The following is a 25,593-nucleotide window of genomic DNA, read 5'->3' on the forward strand; positions in this document are numbered from 1 at the left end:
ATTCGCAGTTGGTTTTTTGGGGGGGGAAAGCTACAGGGAGGACGGCACCGTCTTGCCTTCGCGCCGAACTGCGCGTGGTAGAAACACAGCCCTGTTGACTGACGAGCTGTGGCGGCATCTGTGGGGGAGAGGCGCCTCATGGCGGCGTCCGTGGGGGATGGGCGCCTCGTGGCGGTGCAGTACTGCTGCGTGACCGTGAATATTTTGTCCGCCTCTGCCGCGAGTGCCGCGCAGTCTTCTACCTCGGATCTGGTCAGGGCAGCTTGCACCTGCTCAGGCAGCTGGCTGAGGAATAGTTCCCGGAAAAGGAAGCATTCCGGTTTGGAGCCCAGGAGTATGAGCATTTGGTTCATCAATTCCGAAGGCTTGGAGTCCCCCAGGCCGGGCAAGGCGAGCAATCGACGTGCGCGCTCTGATTTAGTGAGCCCGAATACTTGCAGCAACTGCGCCTTGATGGTATCATACTTGCCCTCCATCGAATGGTTCCCAAGGAGGCTGATGATCCGTGAGGCGGTGGAGCTTTCGAGTGCCGAGACCACGTAGAGGTATTTAGTTTGATCTGCAATGATGCCTCTCAGAGCGAACTGGGCTTTGACCTGGATGAACCACGAGGTCGCCTGCTGCTCTCAGAACTGCGGTAGCTTCAACAAAACGGCGTTGGCCTCCATGTCGTGTTCTTTTCGCAAAAAACGTTCGCAAAAGACGGGGTCACCAATGTAGGAATTGTCTCTAATTCCTATCTAAGAACTGAGTTCGACTCAGGCGTTCAAACAAACGAGTTTTAATGCAAAACTAACGAGTTTAAACAGTTTGTACAGGAGAACCACGAAAACAGGTCTTTGCTGGTTGGAGGCTCCACGAGGACTGCCCGGGCGGTCCCGTGGATGGTGTCATGATGTCATCACGTTTTTCCCGCACTTGGGTCGTCACGTGATTAGCGGCATGACGCCATCGCGTTTACCCGCGCTTTGCTGCAGTCTTAAAGGGACCGCGCCCCGTGCATGCAAACAGTATGTACAAACACAGAAATCACTAACAGACTGGTACAAGCTTAGGTTGGAGTCAAGTCCCTCAGTGGCTCTGCCACAACACTAAAGAAAAGAAAATGAATGAAAATCCTTTGATGGGTAAAAGGACAAAAAAAGAAAGTACTTTCATTTCTAAAGCACCTTTCACGACCTCAGGATGTCCTAAAGCACTTTACAGTTAATGAGTACTTTGGAAGTGTAGTCACTGTTGTCATTTTTGGAAATGCAGCACCAAATTTATGCACAGTAAGCTCCCACAGACAGCAATGTGATAATGACCAGATAATCTGTTTTATTAGTGATATTGGTCGAGGAATAAATATTGGCCAGGACGCTGAGGAGAATGCCCCTGCTCTTCTTCGAGTAGTGCCAAGGGATCTTTTACGTCCACCTAAGAGGAAAGTTGGGGCCTTTGTTTAATGTCTTATGCTGAAGATGGTATCTTTAACAGTGCAGCACTCCCTCAGTACTTACCCTGCAACAGTGCAGCACTCAATCAGTACTGACACTGCGACAGTGCAGCACTCCCTCAGTACCCCCCTCCAACAGTGCAGCACTCAATCAGTACTGACACTGCGACAGTGCAGCACTCGCTTAGTACTGCACTGGAGTACATCCTTGCGAAAACCAGGCAGGGCAGACTAAATCAAGAATGAATAATAAAGCTGCATCTTCTCTGTGCTACTCAAGGCCACATTCCTTGCACTGTCTAGCAGAGCTCATTCCTTCTCCTCAGTGTGTTCCCATTACCCCTAAACGATTTTAACTTCTGTCCATTCTTATAGTATCAGAATCATATTTTATAACCTGATGGATTCTATTATTCATTTTTGATTTAGTTTTAATGTCTGGTTGGCCCACGGACGTCCATTCCTTGCTGTACTGTGGCAGTATCAGTTGGTGGGGTTCTGTGACTCTCTTTACGCACTAACTCAGGCTAACTTCACCTACCCGTAACGCCTCTCTTAGCCATATCTCTAAAACCTACAGAGGTTGGATTACATTTAAATATTATAGGCTGACATATCCAGGTACAGCAACAGAAAGAAATATGTAAATACTTTTAATCATTCAGTAAAAAAAAGAGTTTGTGTGCTCTCGCAAAAGCAACCGCAAGTCCTGCCAGGTTCTGGTGGCCATAACTCACTCCAGAGGTTATTCACTAATCAACCAAGCAATTTGAATTCTTCACAGTGGTACTTTGTCATGTTCAGTCACTGCACTTACTATCCCGCTTTAATAAAAGTGTCTTTTGTCAGGTTACCTTGTAAAAGATGTGCAATCATCGGCAATGGACATACCCTTAAGAACAGCTCCCTTGGAGCAACAATCAACGAATACGATGTTGTTATTCGGTGAGTGATGTACCGCCGTTTTACCTATTTTTTCCATTTTGGTGTCAGTCATGGCTCAGTGGGTAGCACTCTCGCCTCTGAATCAGAAGGCTGTGGGTTCAAGCCGCACTTCAGCACATAATCTAGGCTGACACGAGTGCTGCGCTGTCGGAGGTGCTGTCTTTCAGATGAGACAATGGCCCTGAAATTAGGATCGGGAGCTTGCCGCGCGTGCAAGCCCCCGACGTGCACTTACCCGGCGCGCTGACATTTTGATCCTGGCCCGCATTGCATTTCCTCTCACTGGCCCGCTTGAGGTCCTGCTGCGCTGTGCGTGCGTGACCCAGCGGCGGACTTAGTGCGATGAGCCGGCTGGGATCACGTGAGCACAGGGCAACCAATGGGAGGTTGCAAAAGTTCATTCATGAGTTTGAGAGTAAGAGCTGTCAAACTCATGAAAACTCCTGGCCCCAAAACACTACTTAAACTTGAAAGAAAATTAAAAAAAACATTGCACTACTTAAATGAACCATAAATAACTGTAAAAAAACTATTTTAAACAATAATTTTAAAATTTGAAAAAAATTATTATATAAAAAATCGGGGCTAAAACTAAACTTACCTTACTGTAAATTCTTTAAAATAATAAACCTGTGGGGAAAAAAAATTATAAATTGTATTAATAGACCACTTACCTGTAAAACTAAGTACTTATGTGTGGTTTTTCAATGCGTAAAAACTGGAGGCCGTTACACATGCGCAACTCTCTAAAAATAAAGGAAATCCAAGTCGCACGCTCAGACTCCTGCGCGCACGCGTTCAGCCTCTTAACCCCTTGGGTCAGAGGAGAGGAAATGCCGGTTTTCTCCACATGCGCTGTGCATGCTGAAAACTGGCAATTCCTCCGGGTACACGCGTGAGTACCCCGTCCGTACTCACGCGTGGGCCAATAAACTGCTCTCTGAGGAGGATGAAAAGATCCTATTTGAATAAGAGCAGTGGAAGTCCTGGTCAATGCTTATCCCTTAACCAACAGTACCGAAGCAAATTATCTGGTCAGTATTTCATTGCTAATAATGCAAATTGGCTGTTGCATTTCCGTGCATTACAAAAATATTTCAAATATACTTCATTGGCTGTGAAGAACTTTGGGACTCTTGAGGTCATGAAAGGCACTATGTAAATGGAAGTTTTTTTCTCTCTTTAGACCTTCATTCTGAGGGTGAGTGGGTAGGGTGGCCAGTTTCTCCCGGGCACTGCACGTGAGTTGCTGTTAAGCTGAGTGAGTGTGCCTTGGTGTAGGCATCGCAAGCTCATAGGCACATCCTTCTGTACCATGGCACCACTCATTGCAGCAGCGGTGTGTTGCCCTGCCGTATAGTTCAGGGTTATTTAACTGCTGTAGCCTTCAGTGATACAGCTATTCAAAAGCTCCAAGAATTACCTGTCAGCATGCAGTACGAATGACCCTGACCTAGCCACCCCTCATAGCCATACAGTTTGTGTCATATTCAGATGTCCTTCAATACTAGTTATGCACATTAGAGTTGGGAAGCATGAAGATTCCACTCCACTCGTACCCACTTGTACCTGAATAAGGTTTAACCAGAAATGGTGATGGGGGCATTAGTTCTGAGGTGAAAGAGAAGACAACCCATTCTTATGGTTTGGATAGGGTATTTTTGATTGTTTTTAACCTAACTTCTTACAGCTCACTTGATGGGTAAAATAAGGAAAGAACATACATTTACAGGACATCTCAAAGTGCTTTACTAGCTAATGAAGTACTTTTGAAGTGTAGTCACTGTTGTAATGTAGAAAACACGGCAGCTAATTTGGGCACAGAAAGCTCCCACAAACAGCAATGAAATAAATGACCAGATAATCTGTTTTAGGCATTGATTGAGGGATAAATGTTGGCCAGAACACTGGGAGAACTCATCTGCTCTTCTTCAAATAGTGCCGTGGGATCCTTAACATCCACTTGAGTGGGTAGGCTGTTTAACATCTCATCTCAAAGAAAGCACCTCCAATAGTGCAGCACCCCCTCAGTACAGCAATGAGGTGTCAGTTTAGATTTTGCGCTGAAGTCTCTGGAGTGGGACTTGAACCCACAATTTTCTGACTTGGAGGACAAGAGTACTGCCACTTAGCCACAGCTGACATTTAAAGTTAGTAAAGGTGGTGTGAAAGTGCCACACAGACCAGAAGGTTCATTTTGAGATTGTGCTGAATGAGCAAATCTTAGCTGGGTTGCAGTAGGGGGTACAATTAGCCACCTGGGAAGAGGAATAGCAGGCAAGGTTCTCACTCCTGGTTGCTATCCAGTAGCCTATGCTGGAAACCGTGTGTATGTGGACTTTGAAAAGTGTAGGGGGTGGTGTTTGGGGGCAGCTTCACCTCTGACTTATGAGCGGTTCGAATCGCTCCCACTCCCTTGGTTCTAGACCTTGGACTTATTTGGGGGGTGTGATGAAAAGTGCAGCAGACAAACTGATTTTGGTGCAAGAACTTTGAATTTTATTTGAGAAAGAAAATACAACACAATAATCTTAACACTCCAATAAAAATGGGGAAACACTTCGGCATACACGAGGGAAAATTACAGTAGACAAATCTCTCACCCCTCCCAATCCCACCTTACTAGCTAAGTTAGGCTCTGAAGGACCAGAGATAATGCTCACCAAAACGACTCCTTGAGAGTTGAGCTGGTTTGCGATTTTGGGGTTCGCTGGATGTGTTGGTTGGTGCCTGCCGTACCCTGGTTGGTTGTTTTGTAAGGCCCTTGTTGCCGTGAGGTGTCTGATGCTCACTGAAACTGTTGCTCTGGTTTTTGCTTGTGTGTTGACCTACTTCCAGAACTGTGGACTTCTTCGAACTCGATGAACTCCTGAGAACTGCCCAGAACTGAAGAGCTTGTAGAGAACGTGTTGCAACTGTGTAACTGCTGAACTGACTGCTGAACGAGTCTTTCAAACTTCTTGGCTTCTCTGTCTTTAGAAAACAAGCTTTCAATTATACTAATTGGGGCCTCCTAATCTTAAATTGTTTAATCGGTTTTGGGATGGCTTCCTGAGTTGTTGAAGCAGTTTAAGAATGTGAGAAGTAGTTTCGGGATGGTTTTCCTGAGCTGTTGATCTCTTATCTAATTGTAATGAATTGTCCTCAGGCTTTGAGTTTCCTGTGGGGCCTGAGATTCTTTGTAGGTTGGCTAAACGATTTGTATTATGCATGATTTGGATGGGTTCTGTGAGGCTGTTCTTCCGTGGGTCTATTGTTAGCATGTAAATTTCTTGATAGGGGCTGAGTGACGTTTACAGTTCCCCCAGACAGCTTGATTAACTCCAATACTCAAACTGTCTAACTGCAGAGGTTGATCCCATTTCTTTGTTGCAGCCTTTTCCCCAAACATGCCTGAACATGTCCTTTTAAAATGCCAAGTCTGTTTTTGACCTTGAATCTCCCTGTTAGGCCAAATATGCCTTTTATCCTCCTGAAGTTTTTAGTAGGGGTCCAAAGTCATTTTAATAGGGTTTTCTTTCGTAATGGGGGATCTGTTAATTTTGAGAATCCTACAACAGGCTGCAGCTTGAATGTGACGTCCCTGACTGTCGCATTGCTTGCCAACACTCAATGTCCAGACTCTCATGTGGCTACTTAGCAGAACCATAACCAAGCAAGGAGTCAACAATTGCGGGAGAACAGGAGAGGGCAAGGAAGAAAAAGAGGGAAAAATTGACCAAAAAAAATCTTAAATCTCTCTGCATTTTTCTTTTGAATGTTTTCATTCTCTCCCAGTGGGGCAATGCCTGACCTTTGTTCATTAACTTGCCTGACACATGAGAGATAGGGAGCTTGCAATCTGGGGATCATGGCAACATAACCTAAGCCTAACACAGAGTGGTACAGATTGTTACATTTTCGATGTGCTGTCAAATCAATGGCCTGTAATTTCTGATAGGAGGCTTCCTGTGTGTGGATACCTCCCTATCGGGAAAAAATCTACGCCCCTACCCGAGGGCTCCCGAGGCCCGACCATTTCTGATCCTGACCCTCTCCACAATGAAATGCGCAGGGTCCTCGTATCCCAGGGGTGCATGTGGTTTGCAAGCATCCCTGGGATCACATGGGCCATGGGGAACCAATGGGAGAAGGGAATCTGTCTTCATACTTTTGATAGGTAGACCTGTCAAAAGTATGAATGGGGATCACTGAAAAAAGACACTAAAACATTAAATACATTTTAAAAACCATCACGTTTTTAAAATGAGTTAAAATTACATTCAATTAAATATTTTAAACAAAAATTTAATTTTTTGAATAACAAATTAAAGTTTTTTACGGGCCTAAAAATAAACTTACCTTTTTTAAAAGTATTTAAAAATTATAAATGAGTGAAAAACATTTTTTTTAACTTTTTTAAACTCTTATGCTGGTAAAAGCAGACCTTATGCCTTTTACCAGGCATAAGGGGGGAGAAATTTGGTTGGTTGTGCCACCCATTAGTGCCTAAAGAGGCCGAGAAGTGGGGCGGTAACCAATTAGCGCCCGGGCGCAGTGAACCCTGCGCCTCTTCCCATATTGAGCGGACATTTAGCGCCGGCACTAAATCTTAGCGCCCGCTCACGGGCGCAGGCAGATCATGACATCATTTCAGTGTGCAACGCCTTTTGGGCGCCCCGGACCGGAAAGTCAGTGGCGCCCCCCTCCGTTCCGCCTGGCGCTAATAAGGACAGCTTACCTGGAACGTTCCCCAGTCGCTGTCGGGCTGGGGGGGCGTTCTTTAAAGGCGACTGCTGTGGTATAAAAGCGGCAGCCATTTTTGGAGCACAACTTCTTCGAGAGTTACAGAGAGTTGCTGAGCTGCACACTGAGAGCCATTTCACCACTGAGCCAGCGCTGGCAGAAGATCTTCAGCCTTCTGACCATCACCTTGCTGTTGGTGAGCATTTCAAACGGGGAGACTTTCTGTGCGCACTTATTATGGGGGCTGCATTGGAGGGGAACATCCTGCTGCTGAATCATCTGGAAAGGGCACAGAGACGCAGGGAGAGAGGGGCAGGCATGGCCAGACGGAGGAGAGCCAACAGACGTCGCCACACCAGACCTTACGCTGCCAGGGTTTTCCGACAGCAGTTCTCATACATGAATATGTCGGAGGAGCAGTGTATCAGAAGGCTGCGCTTTAGAAAGGAGGTGGTGACTGAGCTGTGCCACCTGCTTCAGCCAGATCTGCAGCCTCATAAGGTGCAGGACATCTATGTCGGTGGCTGTGAAGATGACTGGTGCCCTAAACTTCTACGCAAGTGGCTCCTTTCAGGCTGCAACTGGGGACATAGCCAACATCTCGCAGTTTGCAGTGCATTGCTGCATCCGTCAAGTGACTGATGCCCTGTTTAAAAGGAGGCGGCAGTACATCTCCTTCCCAATGACCCCGGACAAGCAGCAGGAGCGCACAGAGGGCTTCGCAGCAATAGCGGACTTCCCCATGGTGCAGGGTGCCATTGACTGCACGCACGTGGCTTTGCGGGCGCCTGTATTGAATCCGGAGGAGTTCCGCAACCGCAAGGGGTTCCATTCCTTGAATGTCCAGCTGGTCTGTGATCACCGACAGCTGATCCTCGCAGTGAATGCGCAGTTCCCAGGCAGCAGCCACGATGCCTTCATTCTGCGCCAGACTTCTGTTGCAGACCTTTTCGAGGCCCCGGCTCACCCAGGAGGCTGGCTTCTCGGGGACAAGGGCTATCCTTTGTGCCCGTGGCTGATGACCCCGCTCCGTTCGCCCAGCACCACTGCTGAAGAATGCTACAATGCGAGCCATCAGGCGATGAGGAACATTGTGGAGCACACAATCGGCATGCTGAAGCAGCGGTTCCGCTGTCTGGACCATTCCGGAGGAGCCCTGCAGTACTCACCTGAGCGAGTCTCCCACTTCGTGGTTGTATGTTGCATGCTGCATAACCTGGCTATCCTACGTACCCAGCCAATGCCACCAGACATTGAAGCACCAGCAGAGGAGGAGGAGGAGGAGGAGGAGGACCAAGATGGGAGGGAGGTACAAACTGGAAGGGCAGTCCGTCAGAGGCTGATCAGAAGTCGCTTCTAGGCCCCTCTCACGGAATGCTTGCTACCATTCCAAGAAGAGGAATGGAACCGTTCCGATACCCAAAAGCCTGTGAAGGGCAAAATGCATGTAAATAGCAGACACGGCCATTGTAAATAAAGAAAGTTATTTATTGTACAAAATGTGCTTCTGTCCAACAAGACAAAGCAATGGCAACAGAAAGCAAAACTAACCCACTGACAAATAAGTGACTCGCACACCCGGGAAACTGTCCAAAACATAACTAACATTCAGACCAGCATCCTTGGCCTTGATTTCTACAAATAAGACGTTTCAGCAGCACCTTCTACTCTTTCCCCCTTGATGGTGATCTGCTTCTCTTGCGAGGTTGGCCCCTTCCCTCCCTGCAGCTCCTCCGTAATGGGACCCCAGTGGCTGCAGCAAGGCTGGGGGAGGCCTGCTGACTGTCCGAAAGCGCAGATGCCCCTGAGGGACGGCCTGGACGACCTCTGGGCCTGGAGGGCCCGGCTGCTGACTGCTCCAACTGTGCATGGGTGGAAGAAGTCTGTCCTGCAAGTGGTGGCAGCTGCAGTGGAGACGTGCCAGCGGTGGCATCAGGAATGCTGTCATCCTGAGAGCGGACAGCAGCTCCCTGGTCGGCCGACACACTGGCACTCTGATGGGGCAGCACCGCAGCATGCGCCGCAATCGGATGGTCCACAGATTGCTGGCCTGCTGTGGTGCTGCAAGGGCCCCGGGTAATCCTGCCTGATCCAGCGAAGGTGGCAGCAGTCAGTGGTCGCGTGGCCTCAATCTGTGTCTGCATGAGACCAGCGGGTGACTGCGTGGCAGCACTCAGCAGTTGCGTGGCAGGTGCCAGTGCTTCGGTGAAGCCCTGGACAGTTCTTTCCAGTGCTGTCCCAAAGCCCTGGACAGTCCTTTCCAGTGCTGCCCCGAGGCCCTGGACAGTCCTTTCCAGTGATGTCCCGAAGCCCTGGACAGTCCTTTCCAGTGCTGTCCCGAAGCCCTGGACAGTCCTTTCCAGTGCTGTCCCGAAGCCCTGGACAGTCCTTTCCAGTGCTGCCCCGAGGTCCTGCGCACTCCTTGCCTGTGCTGCGCCGAAGTCTTGGACACTCCTTGCCAGTGTCTCGATGGATTCAGGCATCCTTGCCACTGCAGCCATGAGCTTAGTGTGCCTCAGCCCAGCCTGGGCGCTCATTTCTGCGAGGGCACGCACCTCCTCTGCGCTCTGTGCAGCAGCACTCGCGGCCTGACTCGCCCTCCGGGGAGACGGCCCCCGAGCTTCCCTAACCACCTTGCGTTGCTGCAGCCCGCTAGTTCCTGGAGCTGGTTCCTCCCCAGAGCATTCCCCCCCTGCTCCCCTCCAGGGAAGTAGTCTCCCCAGTCTGCAGAGGGGCTGGCTCGCCTGAGGGTGGTAGGGATGGTCCGGATTCCTCCTGCTCGTCGCCTCCAGAGTCAGTGGCAGTGGCAGCTTGAGGGCTCGGCTCCCGAGCTGGTGATGCAGCATCTGAAAGCAGGGAGGTTGAAGAGTGGCTTTAGCGAAAGGACAGGGTGGCAGCAAGGGATGCATGAGTGCTGCAATGCACTGACTTGGGTCCAGAGTGAAAAAGCATGCTGGTGAGGGGAACAAGTGGAAGGAGAGAGTTCAAAAAGGTGATGACCTTACCATCGCTGTGCACAATGGGGTCGGCAGCTCCAGAGGTGACAGGACCACTCATCTGGCTTCCAACAATCTGGTGGACTCGCTCCTCGAGGTCTGTGAGGGTCTGCAGGTGAGGCCGGCCTCCTCCGGTACGAAGCTGCTCCCTACGGTTCCTGGCCAGCTTGGCCTGCAGGAGAAAGGAGGGGAAGTGATGAAACATGCTGCCCTGAGCTGACATTACATGCCCCCCATGGTAGAATAGCCCTTACATTATGCCCTGAGCTGACATCACATGCCCCCCATGGTAGAATAGCCCTTACATTATGCACTGAGCTGAATGTGCGTGTGTGTTTCCAGAAAGGGCCATGGGTGCTGGCTGGCAGATGGCCATTGGGGCTCTGCGCACCCTCTGGCCATAAAATCAGGTGCAGATGGAGGGATGAAGATGATTGTGAAAAAGGCACTCACCCTAACGACCCGAGCGAGGTCGTTGAACTTCTTCCTGCATTGCACAGGAGTCCTGGGCACCATGCTGCTGGAGGTGACTCTTTGGGAAACATCCCTCCAAGCTCTGCGGTATTCGCTCTGATGAGGCCTCCTGCCATTCTTGGGGTACAGCACAGCTCGCCGGCGCGCCACTGCGCCAACCAGATCATCCAATGCCCCATCGCTAAAGCACTCCGCTCTCTGCCTGACTCTCTCCATGTCTTGGAAGTTTTGAACGCCACAGGTAGGTCACCGCCGATTTTGAGGCCTACAAGGTGCAGAGTGTGGCTGCTGATGTTAATTGACCTGCCCCTTTAAGAGCTGGCCGGCGCCAGCGTGTCTCGGGGAAATCGATTATTGACAGCACCTGTGCTGCGCCCGGCCGCCGAGAAATTGAGTAGCGCTGCCGGGTTAGCGCCTTAAGAGTACCGTGCAGCGCCTGATTTAGCGCCACAATCACCTTCAGGGGCGCTGCAACCCAATATCGCTCGAGGTGGCGATAAATTGCGCCTGGCGCTAAACTTTGCGTACCGCCAATACTAGCGCCCCAAACGGGGCGATACCGAATTTCTCCCCCAAGATTTCTAAGGGTTTTCAGCGGGCGGAGGTTCTGCAGAAAGTGGAACTCTCCCCCCGCAGAGGCCCTTCTCCAGGGCAGGCGTCCGATCTGTCAAGAGGATTCTTGGCAGATCGGAAATGCCGGTTTTCAGCGCATGCGCTTCGCAGCTTTCCTCCCTCAACCTCTGCACTGAGCGACTTCTCATCCTCGGTGATTTCAACCTCCATCTGAACTCATCATGTTCATGACCACCCCCTCGACCTTGCCATCTCATGTGGCCTCTCCATTCTCATCACAGATAAGGTCATCACTAATCACTTCCTTGTATCGCTCTCACATTTCTCCTCCCCCCTCCCAACCCCACTTCCTTCTTTGTCTACCCTTGGAAAAACTCTCCCCAAGTCACTTACAATGGCTCTTTCAAATTCCTAACTGTCTAGTCTTTTGCCCTCCATTCACCATGACATTTCTACAGCTACCGATCTGCTTAATCATGCCCTCCCCTCCACCTTTGATGCCCTTGTCTCTACTAAAACCATGGCTCTCCCTCACCCTGGTCATTCCCCTTGGTACGGCCCTCATCTCAGATCCCTTAAGTCCAATGGATGCAGACTTAAACATTTATGTGGACAACTGGTTTAGCCATTCATCGCTAGATCTGGCTGGACCACATAAAGCTCTATCGGGTCCTGCTGTCCTCGGCCAAAACTGCTCACTGTTCCAGGATCATCTTGGAACGAAAAGATAACCCTCGGCTTCTCTTCTCCACTACCAACCATCTTCTTAAATCCTTCTCAGTTGGCTCCTCCATTCTTACCTCTAACAAGTGCGAGGAGCTCATAGACTACTTTGTCACTAAAATTGAGACCATCTGTTCAGCTGCCTCTTCCGCTTCCAGCCCTTCCCCTAACCCACCGGGCCAAATTACCTCCAAGGTTCCCCCCTGCCCTAGCCCTGAACTCGCATTCTTCTCCAGTTTCTCTCCTATCTTCCCTCATGCCCTCTCCGAGCTCACCTTGTCCATGAGACTCAGCTTCTGCTCCCTTGACCCTATTCCCACCAAACTGCTGACCACCCAAATGTTCTTCCTGGCCCGCACGTTAGCTGATATTGTTAATGGTTCCCTCTCCTCAGGTACTGTCCCCCCTCCCCTTTAAACCTGCCGCGGCCGTGCACCAATCAGGAGCTCCCACACAGGCTGCTCACAAGCTGCTGTTGCTGGAAAAGATACCGTGCCTGCGCGGCCGCGCAGCAAGTTTACAGGGACCGCGCACCAAAAAACAAATTAGAGGGAACATTGGTCATCATCCCTCTCCTCAAGAAACCCACCCTTGACTCTCTGACCTTTAAAGCTACCGCCCCATCGCCAATCTTCCCTTCCTCTCGAGATTCCGTGAAGCTTTGGCGCCTCCTAAATCCGTGCCCATCTTTCCTGCAACTCCATGTTTGAACCCCTCCAGTCAGGTTTCTGTCCCTGCCACAGCCTGAAACGGTTCTTATTAAAGTCACAAATGACATCCTATTTGACTGTAACAAAGGTAACTATCCCTCCTCATCCTTCTTGACCTGCGTGCAGCCTTTGACACGGTTGACCACACCATTCTCCTCCACGCCTCTCCACCATAGTTCAGCTGGGTGGGACTGGGCTCGCCTGGTTCCATTCTTATCTACCGAATCATAGCCAGAGAATCACCTGCAATGGCTTCTCTTCCCGCTCCCACATCGTTACCTCTGGTGTCCCCCAAGGATCTATCCTTGGTCCCCTCCTATTTCTTATCTACATGTTGCCCCTTGGCGACATCATCCGAAAACACAGCGTCAGTTTCCACATGTACGCTGACAACACCCAGCTCTACCTCACCACCACTTCTCTCGACCCCTCCACTATCTATGATTCATTGTGCTGCTTGACTGGCCAGTCCGGGATGAGAAGCAATTTCCTCCAACTAAATATTAGGAAGACCAAAGCCATTGTCTTTGATCGCCACCACAAACTCAATTTTCTAGCCATTGACTCCACCCCTCTCCCTGGCAACTGTCTGAGGCTCAACCAGACTGTTCTCAACCGTGGCATCCTATTTGACCCTGAGATAGGCTTCCGATCACATATCTACTCTATCACCAACACCGCCTATCTCCATCTCTGTAACATCGCCCGTCTCCGCCCCGCATCAGCTCATCTGCTGCTGAAACCCTCATCCATGCCTTTGTTACCTCTAGACTTGACTATTCCAGTGCTCTCCTGATCGGCTTCCCAGCTTCCACCCTCCATGAACTTGAGCTCATCCAAAACTCTACTGCCCCGTATCCTAACTCGCACCAAGTCCCGTTCACACATTACCCCTGTATCCTAACTCGCACCAAGTCCCCTTCACACATTACCCCTGTATCCTAACTCGCACCAAGTCCCCTTCACACATTACCCCTGTGTCCTAACTCGCACCAAGTCCCGTTCACACATTACCCCTGTGTCCTAACTCACACCAAGTCCCGTTCACACGTTACCCCTGTGTCCTAACTCGCACCAAGTCCCGTTCACACGTTACCCCTGTGTCCTAACTCACACCAAGTCCCGTTCACACATTACCCCTGTATCCTAGCTCGCACCAAGTCCCGTTCACACATTACCCCTGTGTCCTAACTCACACCAAGTCCCGTTCACACGTTACCCCTGTACTTGCTGACATTCACTGGTCCCAGGTCAAGTTTAAAATTCTAATCCTTGTTTTCAAATCCCTCCATAGCCTCGCCCCTCCCTATTTCTGTAACCTCCTCCAGCCCTACTACCCTCTGAGATTTCTGCACTCCTCCAATTTTGGCCTTTTGTGCAAGCCCTATTTTAATCACTGCACCATTGGCGGCCGTGTCTTCAGCAGCCTTGGCCCTAGGCCCTGAAATTCCCTCCCTAAGCCTCTCTCCTCCTTTAAGACATTCCTTAAAACCTACCTCTTTGACCAAGCTTTTGGTCCTAATATCTCATTATGTGGCTCAATGTCAAATTTTGTTTGATAACGCTCCTACGTAGCGCCTTGGGATGTTTCACTAGGTTAAAGGCGGTATAAAAAATGCTAATTGTTGTTGTCGGCGTCAGTGCCGTCTTTTAGTTGAGACATTAAACTGAGACCCCGTCTGCCCTCTTAGGTGGATGTAAAAGTCCTGGCCAATATTTATAAGAAGGGAAGAGAACCTCCCTGCGTGCTGTGACTCCCTGAGTCATGGGAGAGCCTGGGTGCAGTCCTGCAGAGAGGTGCAGGACTTGTCAGTGTTTGCAACACCTCAATGCTGTAGAACACTGATAGCACAAATGTCCAAATCAATTTGGACATGGTCCCTTTAAGGAAACCGGCTGATGACGCGTCATCGACTGACATCACCAGAGCTGCTTCCTTCAATTGGCCGGCAAACGCGCTGGGCGGGCTTGATAAGCCCAATCAGGGGAAAATCATTTTGTACAGCAGTCTGGAGCCAGCAGCAGGGTTGGGACCTGACACCAACGTTGCCCGCCACAGACCCGCCGAGGTTGGTAAAATCCAACCCAGATACCGGCCTTTGCCCCAGAACACTTACTACCTCCGGTTAACAAAAATCTATTAATCTCCAATTTAAAATTTACAATTGATCTAGCATCAATTGCTGTTTGTGGAAGAGAGTTCCAAACTTCTAACACCCTTTGTGTGTAGAAGTGTTTCTACTTTCACTCCTGAAAGGTCTGGCTCTAATTTTTAGACTATGCCCCCTGGTCCTAGACTCCCCACAAATGGAAATAGTTTCTCTCCATCTACCCTATCTGTTGCCTTTAATATCTTGAAGACTTTGATCAAATCACCCCTTAACCTTCTCAATTCTAGGGAATACTACCCTAATTTTTGTAATCTCTCCTCGTAATTTAACCCTTGTGATGCGCTATCAATTACTCATAAAAGACGGAGAGTTAGGAGAGTAACTAAAAGGCTTTTATTAACAAAGAACAGAGCATGCCTCTCGTGGTTGACTGGTTTCCAAGAAGGCAGGGGGCTGCAGAGCAGTCACCTTTATACCTGGGCATGTGGGTGGAGCCAGGGGCGGAGCCAGCTGAGGCATGCATAGATACAACAGTGTGCAACAACAACAACAACGGTGAACAACAATAACAGTGGTTTACCACATTCACCCCTTGTTTAAAATTGAGTCCGACGGGGTGAAGTGTACTAAAGGTTCGTGTAAGTAAGTCTTATCAGGTGGCCTTGTATGCCGTCCTGATCGTCGTGGTGGCGGCGGTGATGGTGCAGCATCCAACATTGAATCTGGCGTGTCATTGAGTGGTTGGGTGGTCAATGACGGGTCCTGGGGCTGCGGCATGCCGTCTACAGGGGTTGGGTTGTGGGTAGTGGTGGATGGCAATGGTAGTGTTTTAGGGGCACCCGAAGGTGCGAGGTCTCGTATGGAGACTGTGTCCTCCCGCCCGTCCGGGTACGCCACGTAAGCATACTGGGGGTTGGCGTGGAGGAGGCTCACCCTCTCGACCAGGGGGTCCGTTTTATGGGACCTCACGTGCTTCCGCAGTAGGACAGGTCCTGGAGACGTCAGCCATGTCGGTAACGAGGTCCCCGATGTGGACTTCCTGGGGAAAGTGAACATTTTTTCATGGGGGTGGCATTGGTGGCCGTACAAAGCAGTGACCGAATGGAGTGGAGCGCCGCAGGGAGGACCTCCTGCCAGCGAGAGGTCGGAAGGCCCTTAGATTTTAAGTTTAAGAGGACGGCCTTCCAAACCGTCGCGTTCTCTCTTTCCACCTGGCCGTTCCCCCGGGGGTTGTAGCTGGTGGTTCTGCTTGTAGCAATACCTCTCGTGAGCAGGTACTGACGGAGTTCGTCGCTCATAAAAGATGAGCCCCAGTCACTATGGATATAGCTAGGGAAGCCGAACAAGGCGAAAAGGTCATTCAGACATTTAATGACCGTGGTACTGGTCATGTCTGGGCAAGGGATGGGAAACGGGAAACGGGAGTACTCATCAATTATGTTGAGGAAGTACACGTTGCGGTCAGAGGAGGGGAGGGGCCCTTTAAAATCGACGCTCAGGCGCTCGAAGGGGCGAGTGGCCTTGATCAGGCTTGCTCTGCCTGGCCTATAAAAATGCGGTTTGCACTCGGCACAGATATGGCAGTTCCTGGTCATGGTCCTGACCTCCTCGATGGAGTAGGGCAGGTTACGGGATTTGATGAAATGGGAGAACCTGGTGACCCCCGGGTGGCAGAGGTCATTGTGGAGGGTCTGCAGTCTATCAACCTGCGCGTTGGCGCATGTACCACGTGATAGGGCATCTGGGGGCTCATTGAGTTTCCCGGGCCGGTACAAGATATCGTAATTGTAGGTGGAGAGTTCAATTCTCCACCTCAAGATCTTGTCATTCTTGATTTTGCCCCTCTGCTTATTATTAAACATAAAAGCTACTGAACGCTGGTCAGTGAGCAGGGTAAATCGTTTTCCGGCCAGGTAATGCCTCCAATGTCGCACCGCTTCCACAATGGCCTGGGCCTCCTTTTCGACAGAGGAGTGTCGAATCTCGGGGCCCTGGAGGGTCCTTGAGAAAAAGGCCACGGGTCTCCCCGCCTGGTTAAGGGTTGCAGCTAGGGCGAAGTCAGATGCGTCGCTCTCCACTTGGAAAGGGATGGACTCATCCACTGCGTGCATTGTGGCCTTCGCAATATCTCTTTTTATGAGAGTGAAGGCTGCACATGCCTCTGCTGTCAGGGGGAAGGAGGTGGACTTGATGAGGGGTCTGGCTTTGTCCGCATAGTTGGGCACCCACTGAGCATAGTACGAGAAAAACCCTAGGCATCTCTTCAGTGCTTTTTGGCAGTAGGGGAGGGAGAGCTCCATAAGGGGGCGCATTCTGTCGGGGTCGGGGCCGATGACTCCGTTCTCCACTACGCAGCCAAGAATGGCGAGGCGCGTGGTGCGAAACATACATTTGTCCTTGTTGTATGTTAGATTCAGCCGCTGGGCCGACGGAGGAATTTCTCTAGGTTAACGTCATGGTCCTGCTGGTCGTGGCCGCAGATGGTGATGTTGTCTAGATAGGGGAAGGTGGCCTGCAGCGCGTTCTGGTCAACCATTCGGTCCATCTCCCTTTGGAAGACCGAAACCCCGTTGGTGACGCCGAAGGGGACTCGGAGGAAGTGGTAGAGACGACCGTCAGCTTCAAAAGCTGTGTACTGGCGGTCCTCAGCCCTGATGGGGAGCTGGTGGTATGCCGACTTCAGATCAATCATCGAGAACACCCGGTATTGTGCTATCTGATTGACCATGTCAGATATGCGGGGGAGTGGGTATGCATCTAACTGGGTGTAGCGATTGATCGTCTGGCTGTAGTCAATAACTAGGCGCTGTTTTTCGCCAGTCTTCACTACCACCACTTGTGCTCGCCATGGGCTAGTGCTACCCTCAATAATCCCTTCCTTCAGGAGTCTTGCTACTTCGGATTTAATGAAGCTCCTATCCCCGGCACTGTACCGCCTGCTTTTGGTAGCGATGGGCTTACAGTCGCGGGTGAGGTTAGCGAACAAGGGGGGGGGGGGAGACTTTAAGCGTGGAGAGGCTGCAAATGGTGCGCGGCGGGCGATTTAAAAGCTGCTGGCTGCAGACTGTGAGTGGGGGGAGGGGTCCGCCGTACGCTAATGTGACACTTTTAAGGTGGCACTGAAAATCCAACCCCAGTAGAACGGCAGCGCAGAGATGGGGCAGGACAAGAAGTTTAACATTTTTGTATTCTGTGCCCCTTACTGAAAGGGTCACTACACAGTAGCCACCGACGTCTGCTGAATGGGATTTGGAAGCCATAGAGATCCGATGGCGCGTTGGCAGGACCGGGAGAGAGTAACTGCGCACCGTGCCGGGGTGGATAAAGCTCTCCGTGCTCCCGCTGTCGAAAAGGCAGGTAGTGGCGCGGCCGTTTACCGTAATGTCCATCATGGACCTGGACAGTTGGTGAGGGAGAGATTGGTCCAGCGTCACGGAGGCCAGCGTATGGTCGAGCGAGTCGCTGTGGTCGTCAGACGAGGCGGTGGTTGAGTCCGGGTTACCCGCGATTGGAGTTGGAGGCGTCCAAGATGGCGGACAAAATGGCTGCGCCCATGATCCCGAGCCCCACGCGGCTGGAGGTGTCCAAGATGGCGGACAAGATGGCTGCCCCCACGGTTCACACGTGGCGCTGCTGGCGTTAGCGGTTTTACCTTTGCAGGCGCTGACGTAGTGTCCTTTCTTCCCGCAGCCAGAGCAGGTAGCGTTTTTCGCCAGGCAGCGTGCTCTGGGGTGTTTTGCCTGGCCACAAAAGTAACATTTCGGGCCCTTGGACATCGCTGCAACAGTTGGTGCCGGGGGTGGCGGTCCCATGACCCAAGGTTGCGGCGTCCACGGTGCGGAGCGGTTAGGGGAGAATGCGTCCATATTCCGGTGGGCCGCGTCTAGCGAGAGCGCGAGGGACACTGCCTTCTTCAGGTCGATTTCGCCCTTCTACAGCAGTCTCTGCCGGGAGTAGTCGGACTTGAGGCCCGCAACGAAAGCATCTCGGATAAGTCCCTCCGTGTGTGTCGCGGCCGATACCTCTTTACAATCGCAGGCTCGGCCGAGTATCTGTAGTGCCCGTAGGAATGCCTCCACCGATTCCCCGGACTGCTGTTTGCGGGATCTCAGGAGGTGTCTGGCATAAACCGTATTTACCGGGCGTGTGTATTGTCCTTTTAGCAGATCGATAGCCGCCGCGTAGGTAGTCGCGTCCTGGATGAGCGTGTAGACTTGGTGGCCCACCTTGGAGGCCAGGATTTTTAGTTTGTTTCCATCTAGTGTCACGGCTGAGGCTTCCAGGTAAGCTTCGAAGCAACGCAGCCATTGTGCGAACTTGGTAGACGAACCCGCCTCTTGAGGGTCTAGGTCCAGGCATGTTGGTCTGAGGGCATGCAGCAGCGCCTGCTGCTCAGCGTTTGGTGCCATCATTTGCTGCAGCGCCTGCTGCTCAGCGTTTGGTGCCGACATTTTGTTTTTGTTAATAAAATTGATGCGCTATCAATTACTCATAAAAGACGGAGAGTTAGGAGAGTAACTAAAAGGCTTTTATTAACAAAGAACAGAGCATGCCTCTCGTGGTTGACTGGTTTCCAAGAAGGCAGGGGGCTGCAGAGCAGTCACCTTTATACCTGGGCATGTGGGTGGAGCCAGGGGCAGAGCCAGCTGAGGCATGCATAGATACAACAGTGTGCAACAACAACAACAACGGTGAACAACAATAACAGTGGTTTACCACACCTTGGCATCCAGGTATCATTCTGGTAAACCTACGCTGCACTCCCTCCAAGGCCAATATATCCTTCCTAAGGTGGTGCCCAGAACTGCTCACCGTACTCCAGGTGTGGTCTAACCAGGGTTTTGTATAGCTGCAGCATAACTTCTACCCCCTTGTACTCTAGTCCTCTAGATATAAAGGCCAGCATTCCATTAGCCTTTTTGATTATTTTCTGTACCTGTTCATGACATTTTAATGATCTATGTACCTGGATCCCCAAGTCTCTCTGGACCTCCACTGTTGTTAGCTTTTCACCATTTAGAAAGTACCCTGTTCTCTCGTTTTAGGTTCAAAGTGGATGACCTCACATTTGCCTACATTGAAATCCATTTGCCACAGTTTTGCCCATTCACTTAATCTATCGATATCCCTTTGTAATTTTATGATTTCATCTACACTGCCTGCAATGCAGCCTATCTTTGTGTCATCGGCAAATTTGGATATGTGACTTTCTATCATATAATCTAAGTCATTAATAAATACTGTGAATGGTTGAGGCAAGTCTGCTGCTCTCCTTAGGTGATTAATGTTCTCACCCTGCCAAGCTCCCATCATGAGACACAAATCAACCCCACAGAATACTGTGAGGCAAAGCCAATGAATCAAATGGTATAAGTGGGTTCAGGGAAGAACTGTTCATGGTCATTCATAATAGGGAATTCAGGAGAAACTTCTTTACCCAGAGAGTGGTTAGAATGTGGAACTCGCTACCACAAGGAGTGGTTGAGTCGAATAATGTAGATGCATTTAAGTGGAATCTAGATAAGTACATGAGGGAAAAAGAAATAGAAGGACATACTGATAGGATTAGATGAAGAGAGGTGGGAGGAGGCTCTCTAACTTCTACCGCTGCACTATAGAGGGCATCCTGACAAACTGTATCACGGTATGGTACGGCAGCTGTAGCTCCCATGACCGGAAAGCCCTGCAGCGGGTAGTCAAAACTGCCCAACGCATCACCGGCACCCGGCTACCGACCATAGAACATATATATCAGAAACACTGCCTATGGAGGGCACGGTCCATCATCAAAGACCCTACCCACCCCAGCCACAGTCTGTTCGCCCTCCTACCATCTGGAAGACGCTACAGATGCATTCGCACCCATACGACCAGATTTAGGAACAGCTTCTTTCCCAGGGCTGTCATCCTACTGAACTCCACAAATAAACACTAAAGCCTGCATATCTGCCGATGCACTTTATTATGGTCATATTTATGCTAATATATATGTACAAATGTATGTTGAAATGTTTAAGTGTCCTAATCCAAATTGTACACTCTCGGGAGCCGCAAGCCTACATTTCGTTGTACTGCACTTGTGCACTAACAATGACAATAAAAGTTGATTTGATTTGATGTGGAGCATAAACACCGGCATAGACCAGTTGGGCCAAATGGACTGTTTCTGTACTGTTAAATTCTATGTAATATGTAATGATATGTCAAAGATTGGACTGAGGTACATGGTGAGAAGGTGGGTAGGTTTGATGAGAACGTATTTTGTCTTTAAGAAAATCAGTCAGGTAAAGTCGAGTGACTATATTGGAATGTCTGTAGCAAAGACATTCTGAGGAACGACATTCTCTTCAAGCATTTCCCTGGTAGGTGAGAGTCAGTTTTTCACAAAAAAAACTGAGGGGCGTGTTCATGCAAATTCCTGTTCGTCCTCCCAATGGGTGATGTTCCGCACTGGAGTTCAAAGTTGTAAAATCACCCAAGTTAAGTCAAATACTGCTTAGTTCTTGTAAATAAATAACTAAGTCACGTGATAGTAGATGGTGTTGAGATCAATCCAAATGGGCTGTCTTATTGGACACAATGGCTTTTAACCTGTACCTAAATGCTCTCTGTTCCTAGATTAAACAATGCTCCAGTGAGAGGCTATGAAAAGGATGTTGGCAACAAAACAACTCTGAGGCTCTTTTACCCTGAATCGGCAACTGAAGACCTCACTATTGAAAACAATCTCGACACGCTCTTTGTGCTCTTGCCATTTAAGACAGCTGACTTCCAATGGTTGAAGGCGATCGTGTATAATGAAACAAAAGTAGGTATCCAGGTTTGGAATTGTACCGATCCCCAGCAGCCACATCCAGAGCCAGAGCCACTCAGAATTACTCTGTGGTGCTTCTGCACTGTGTTCATAGAGTGATTGATGTGTCGGAGAGTTACGTTCAAAACTTGGGGTGCCGAAACCCCTCACCCGAATGTTCAGGTGCCTTACTGCCATGTTGCATTGCATACCCAATGCACTGCGTCATGGATTGCGTGGCATGAATTTGCACCCACAGTATACCACACAATGAGATCCTGACCTCAGCCATGATGGTAAGTGGAAGCCAGGTAACTCCCAGAGGCAGCAAAGAAGGGCGAATCAGAGGGCGAGTCATCCCACACCACTTTCATGTATCTCGGTGGGTAACTACGATGCATGGTTCTATGCAATGTGAATGAAGGAATAACCCAGGTTGAATCACTAGTCTGCACTGAGATAGATGATCTCAGTAAGGCGGAGGATGGAGGGGTGGTGGGGGGGTGGGGGGTGGGTGAAGCAAGCAATTGGCCTCAGTATTTCTGGGCTGGTGAAGGGGTGAACCTGTTTCTAATGGCTCCAGTAAAAGAAGGGCTTCTTATACATGGAATATTTGATCTCAGTATATACCTATCCCTCTAATTTTCAATCATTAAATGGTAGAACTTTTTAGGACAGAAGGAAGCCATTCAGCCTATTGTGCCAGTGTTAACTCCATGATGGAGCTATTTCCTCTAATCCCATTTCATAGTATCATAGGAGAATCATATCATATACAGCTGAGAAGGAGGCCATTGGCCCATCGTGCCTGTGCCGGCTCTTTGGTAGAGCTCTCCAATTAGTCTGACTCCCGGCTCTTTCCCCATAGCCCTGTAATTTTTTCCCCTTCAAGTATTTATCCAATTCTCTTGTGAAAATTATTATTGAATCTGCTTCCACCAGCTTTTCAGGCTGTGCATTTCAGATCACAACAACTCGCTGTGTAAAAAAATGTTTCCTCATTTCACCTCTGGCTCTTTTGCCAATCACCTTAAATCTGTGTCCTCTGGTCACCAACCCTTCTGCCACTGGAAACAGTTTCTCCTTATTTACTCCATCAAAACCCTTCATGATTTTGAACACCTCTATCAAATCTCCTCTTAACCTTCTCTGCTGCAAGGCGAACAACTCCAGCTTCTCGAGTCTCTCCACATAATGAAGTCCCTCATCCCTGGAACCATTCTGATAAATCTCCTCTGCACCCTCTCTAAGGCCTTGACATCCTTCCTAAAGTGCGGTGCCCAGAATTGAACACAATACCCCAGCTGAGGCCTAACCGGTGTTTTAATTATAAAGGTTTAGCATAGCTTCCTTGCTTTGGTACTCTATTTCTCTACTAATACAGCCAAATATCCCGTATGCCATTTTTAGCAGCCTTAACAACTTGTATTGCCACCTTCAAAGGTTTGTGTACATAGACCCCCAAGGCCCCACTGTTCCTGCACCCCCTTTGAAATTGTACCATTTCCCTGCTCTTTACCTGTTCCTTTTAATGCTTTTCTTCCAGTGTTTCGCTCTAACTGCTTCCAAAATGTCACGATTGTCTTAGCTTCAACTGGCAGGTGTGGTAATTCATTCCATAATCTAGTAACTCTGTGTGGAAAAATTCCTACGAACCTCTGTAGGACTTTCTCCGACTACTGTTCAGACCTCGAGAATTACAAATAAGCACAATGACAGATAAGTTTGTAATCAATAAAAGTGGTCTTTATTCACACTACAGTTTAAAAATTCATGCGTACATAGAAGCACCCCCAGCAATGTATATGCCCACAGTTTATTAATTTGACCTTACATAAAAATACCCCCAGCAATGTATAGGCCCACAGTTTAATCAGTCCGTACATAGAAGTACCCCCAGCAATTTATATGCTCCACAGTTTAATCAAACATACATAAAAGTATCCCCGAAAATGTATATGCCCAAGTTTAATAAGTCAAACATACATAAAAAATGCTCCTCAACAATATCTATGCTCTATGTCTGACTTTCATACACACACTCCTCCATAGGTGATCAGTCCAGAAAAAATAGTAGGCTGCAAATGTTGGCTGGCCAGTCAAACAGCTTTCTTTGTCCCTTTTGAATTATTGCTTCTGTGCCTTTCCTTTATAGTGCCTTCCTGCATGGGCCCCCTCGTATATCTTCAGCTGTCATCCTCTGATAGGTCATTTTTCACTCCCAACCTTCTCTGGTTGGAGTTCCTTCTGCATGACACGTTCATGTTCCTTTGATGTGTGTGGGGGTGGGATTTCCTCTTCATCCAGAGCCTCCCCTTCCTGTCCATGTGGTCTTCCAAACAAAGGACCACATGCTTGTTGTGTCCGTGTGTTAATAGAGACACTGAAGACAGGAGTAGGTTTCACAGGTGTTTACTGAACAAAGTCTGGAGGGGAACTAACTGATACAACACAATATACAGGCTTATATAGCCCGAGTGGCCATTACCGGCATTACAGTACACAGGGGGTTCTTAAAGGCACATACACTACAATGCTGACCTCCTCCATTTTGAATCCGTCCGTTATCATCTCAGAATTCATTCGCAATTTTGATCTCCACACGGGGTAGCAGCAGTTTTATTATGTGTATAGCAGTTTACACCTCCCCTATATGTTTTTAGTACTAATCCTGAATCTTTGCCCCTTGTGACTGGCCCTCTGACCAGTGGTAACTGCCTTTCATGAGTTACCCTCTCAAGTCCTTTCAATATTTTTGAAAATGTACCCAAATATTTTTGGTGTTAGTGACTTTGGTGACTGTCCATTACTGTGTTGATTCTAACCTCTAGCCTAGCTTGAAGTTTGTTCATTTTGATCCTCTAGTTCCACACTCACAGTCTCAGTCAAATAGACTGTCACATGCTTCTACATTCGAGCCTTTGTATTCTGGATTGTCTTCAGCCATCAATCACAACTAGCCAAGGCCCAAAGGGAACTTTCCACTGGCATCGAAAGTGGACTCCCCGAATACCAATGAAGGCTTGCCCCAGGCAAGCCTTAACTCTGTTTCTGTTGTATCAGGGATTCAGCCTTATTTCCAGGGTTTCGTCATTGTGGTTCTAAGTTTTGATGGATTCTTTTTCTTTAGAAAAGAGAAGACTTAGAAGAGACCTGATTGAGGTCTTTTAAATTATTAATGGGTTGGACAGGTTAGATGTGGAAAGAATCTTTCCACTTGAGGGAGAATACAAAAGTAGGGGCCATAGATACAGGATAGTTACTAATAAACCCAATAGAGAATTCAGGAGAAATTCTTCACTCAGAGAGTGGTTAGAATGTGGAACTCTCTACCACAGGAAGTGGTTGAGGCAAATAGCTTAGATGCTTTCAAAAGGAAACTAGACGACTACATGAGAGAGAAGGGAATAGAAAGATATGCTGAAAGGCTGAGATGAGGTAGATGGAGTGGGAGGAGACTCGTGTGGAGCATAAACACCAGCACAGACTAGTTGTGCTGTATATTCTATTTAATTCTACGTAATTCAATAGGGGAGATGCAGAGAAACTACTTCCTCTGGTGGGGAATTCAGAACAAGGGGGCACAATCTTAAAATTAGAGCCAGGCCATTTAGGCATGAAATCCTAATGTAAACATTCAGCTTCCAGCAGCATTCAGGTTTAGGATGGGAACTCTTGCTGATTTTTTCCCTCCTACCAAACCAGGGTTGAAAGCCAACTGCTAAACAGCCTGGAATCAGCTGAATCAGCATAGACCAGCCACCGTTCTTCCTGGTCAGTATACCTCTGTACCACATCATCCTATGCATATTTACTCACCGAGCTGATTACACAATGGGCCAGAACTTCGGGTCCCCACGGGTGAGTACGCGCTGGGTACTCACCCGTAGGCCCAACGAAAGTGCCGGTTTCGTGCATGCACTGCGCATGCGCGGGAAACCGGAACTTCCATTGCCTTAAAGGAAGGGGTTCACAGGTCGAACGCGTGCGCTGGTGAGGCAGCGCGTACGCCTGGAACTTCCGTTTTTTTTGCAGGTTTCTCCTGGAGGGTCAGTCTCCCGTAGCTACGCTTGTAAAAAGCAGTCGCAAGGCCTGCTTTTAACAA

General features: G+C 49.2%; 1 protein-coding gene across 3 annotated transcripts in view; it reads left to right on the top strand.

The window, feature by feature from the left end:
* LOC147100439 (CMP-N-acetylneuraminate-beta-galactosamide-alpha-2,3-sialyltransferase 4-like) overlaps positions 1-25,593 on the top strand; it is a 106,272-nt gene that overhangs the window by 27,320 nt on the left and 53,359 nt on the right. For 2 of the 3 annotated variants that reach the window (XM_085968165.1, XM_085968164.1), the window contains 2 exons: positions 2,288-2,383; positions 21,314-21,503. In XM_085968165.1, coding sequence (XP_085824291.1) covers positions 2,288-2,383; positions 21,314-21,503 — 286 coding nt within the window. The remainder of the gene's footprint in view (positions 1-2,287; positions 2,384-21,313; positions 21,504-25,593) is intronic. The other variant, XM_085968166.1, reaches the window with a different exon arrangement.

This window comes from Somniosus microcephalus, chromosome 26 (assembly GCF_052327205.1).
Source record: "Somniosus microcephalus isolate GS21.2 chromosome 26, FLI_Smic_1.0, whole genome shotgun sequence".
Taxonomy (NCBI): domain Eukaryota; kingdom Metazoa; phylum Chordata; class Chondrichthyes; order Squaliformes; family Somniosidae; genus Somniosus; species Somniosus microcephalus.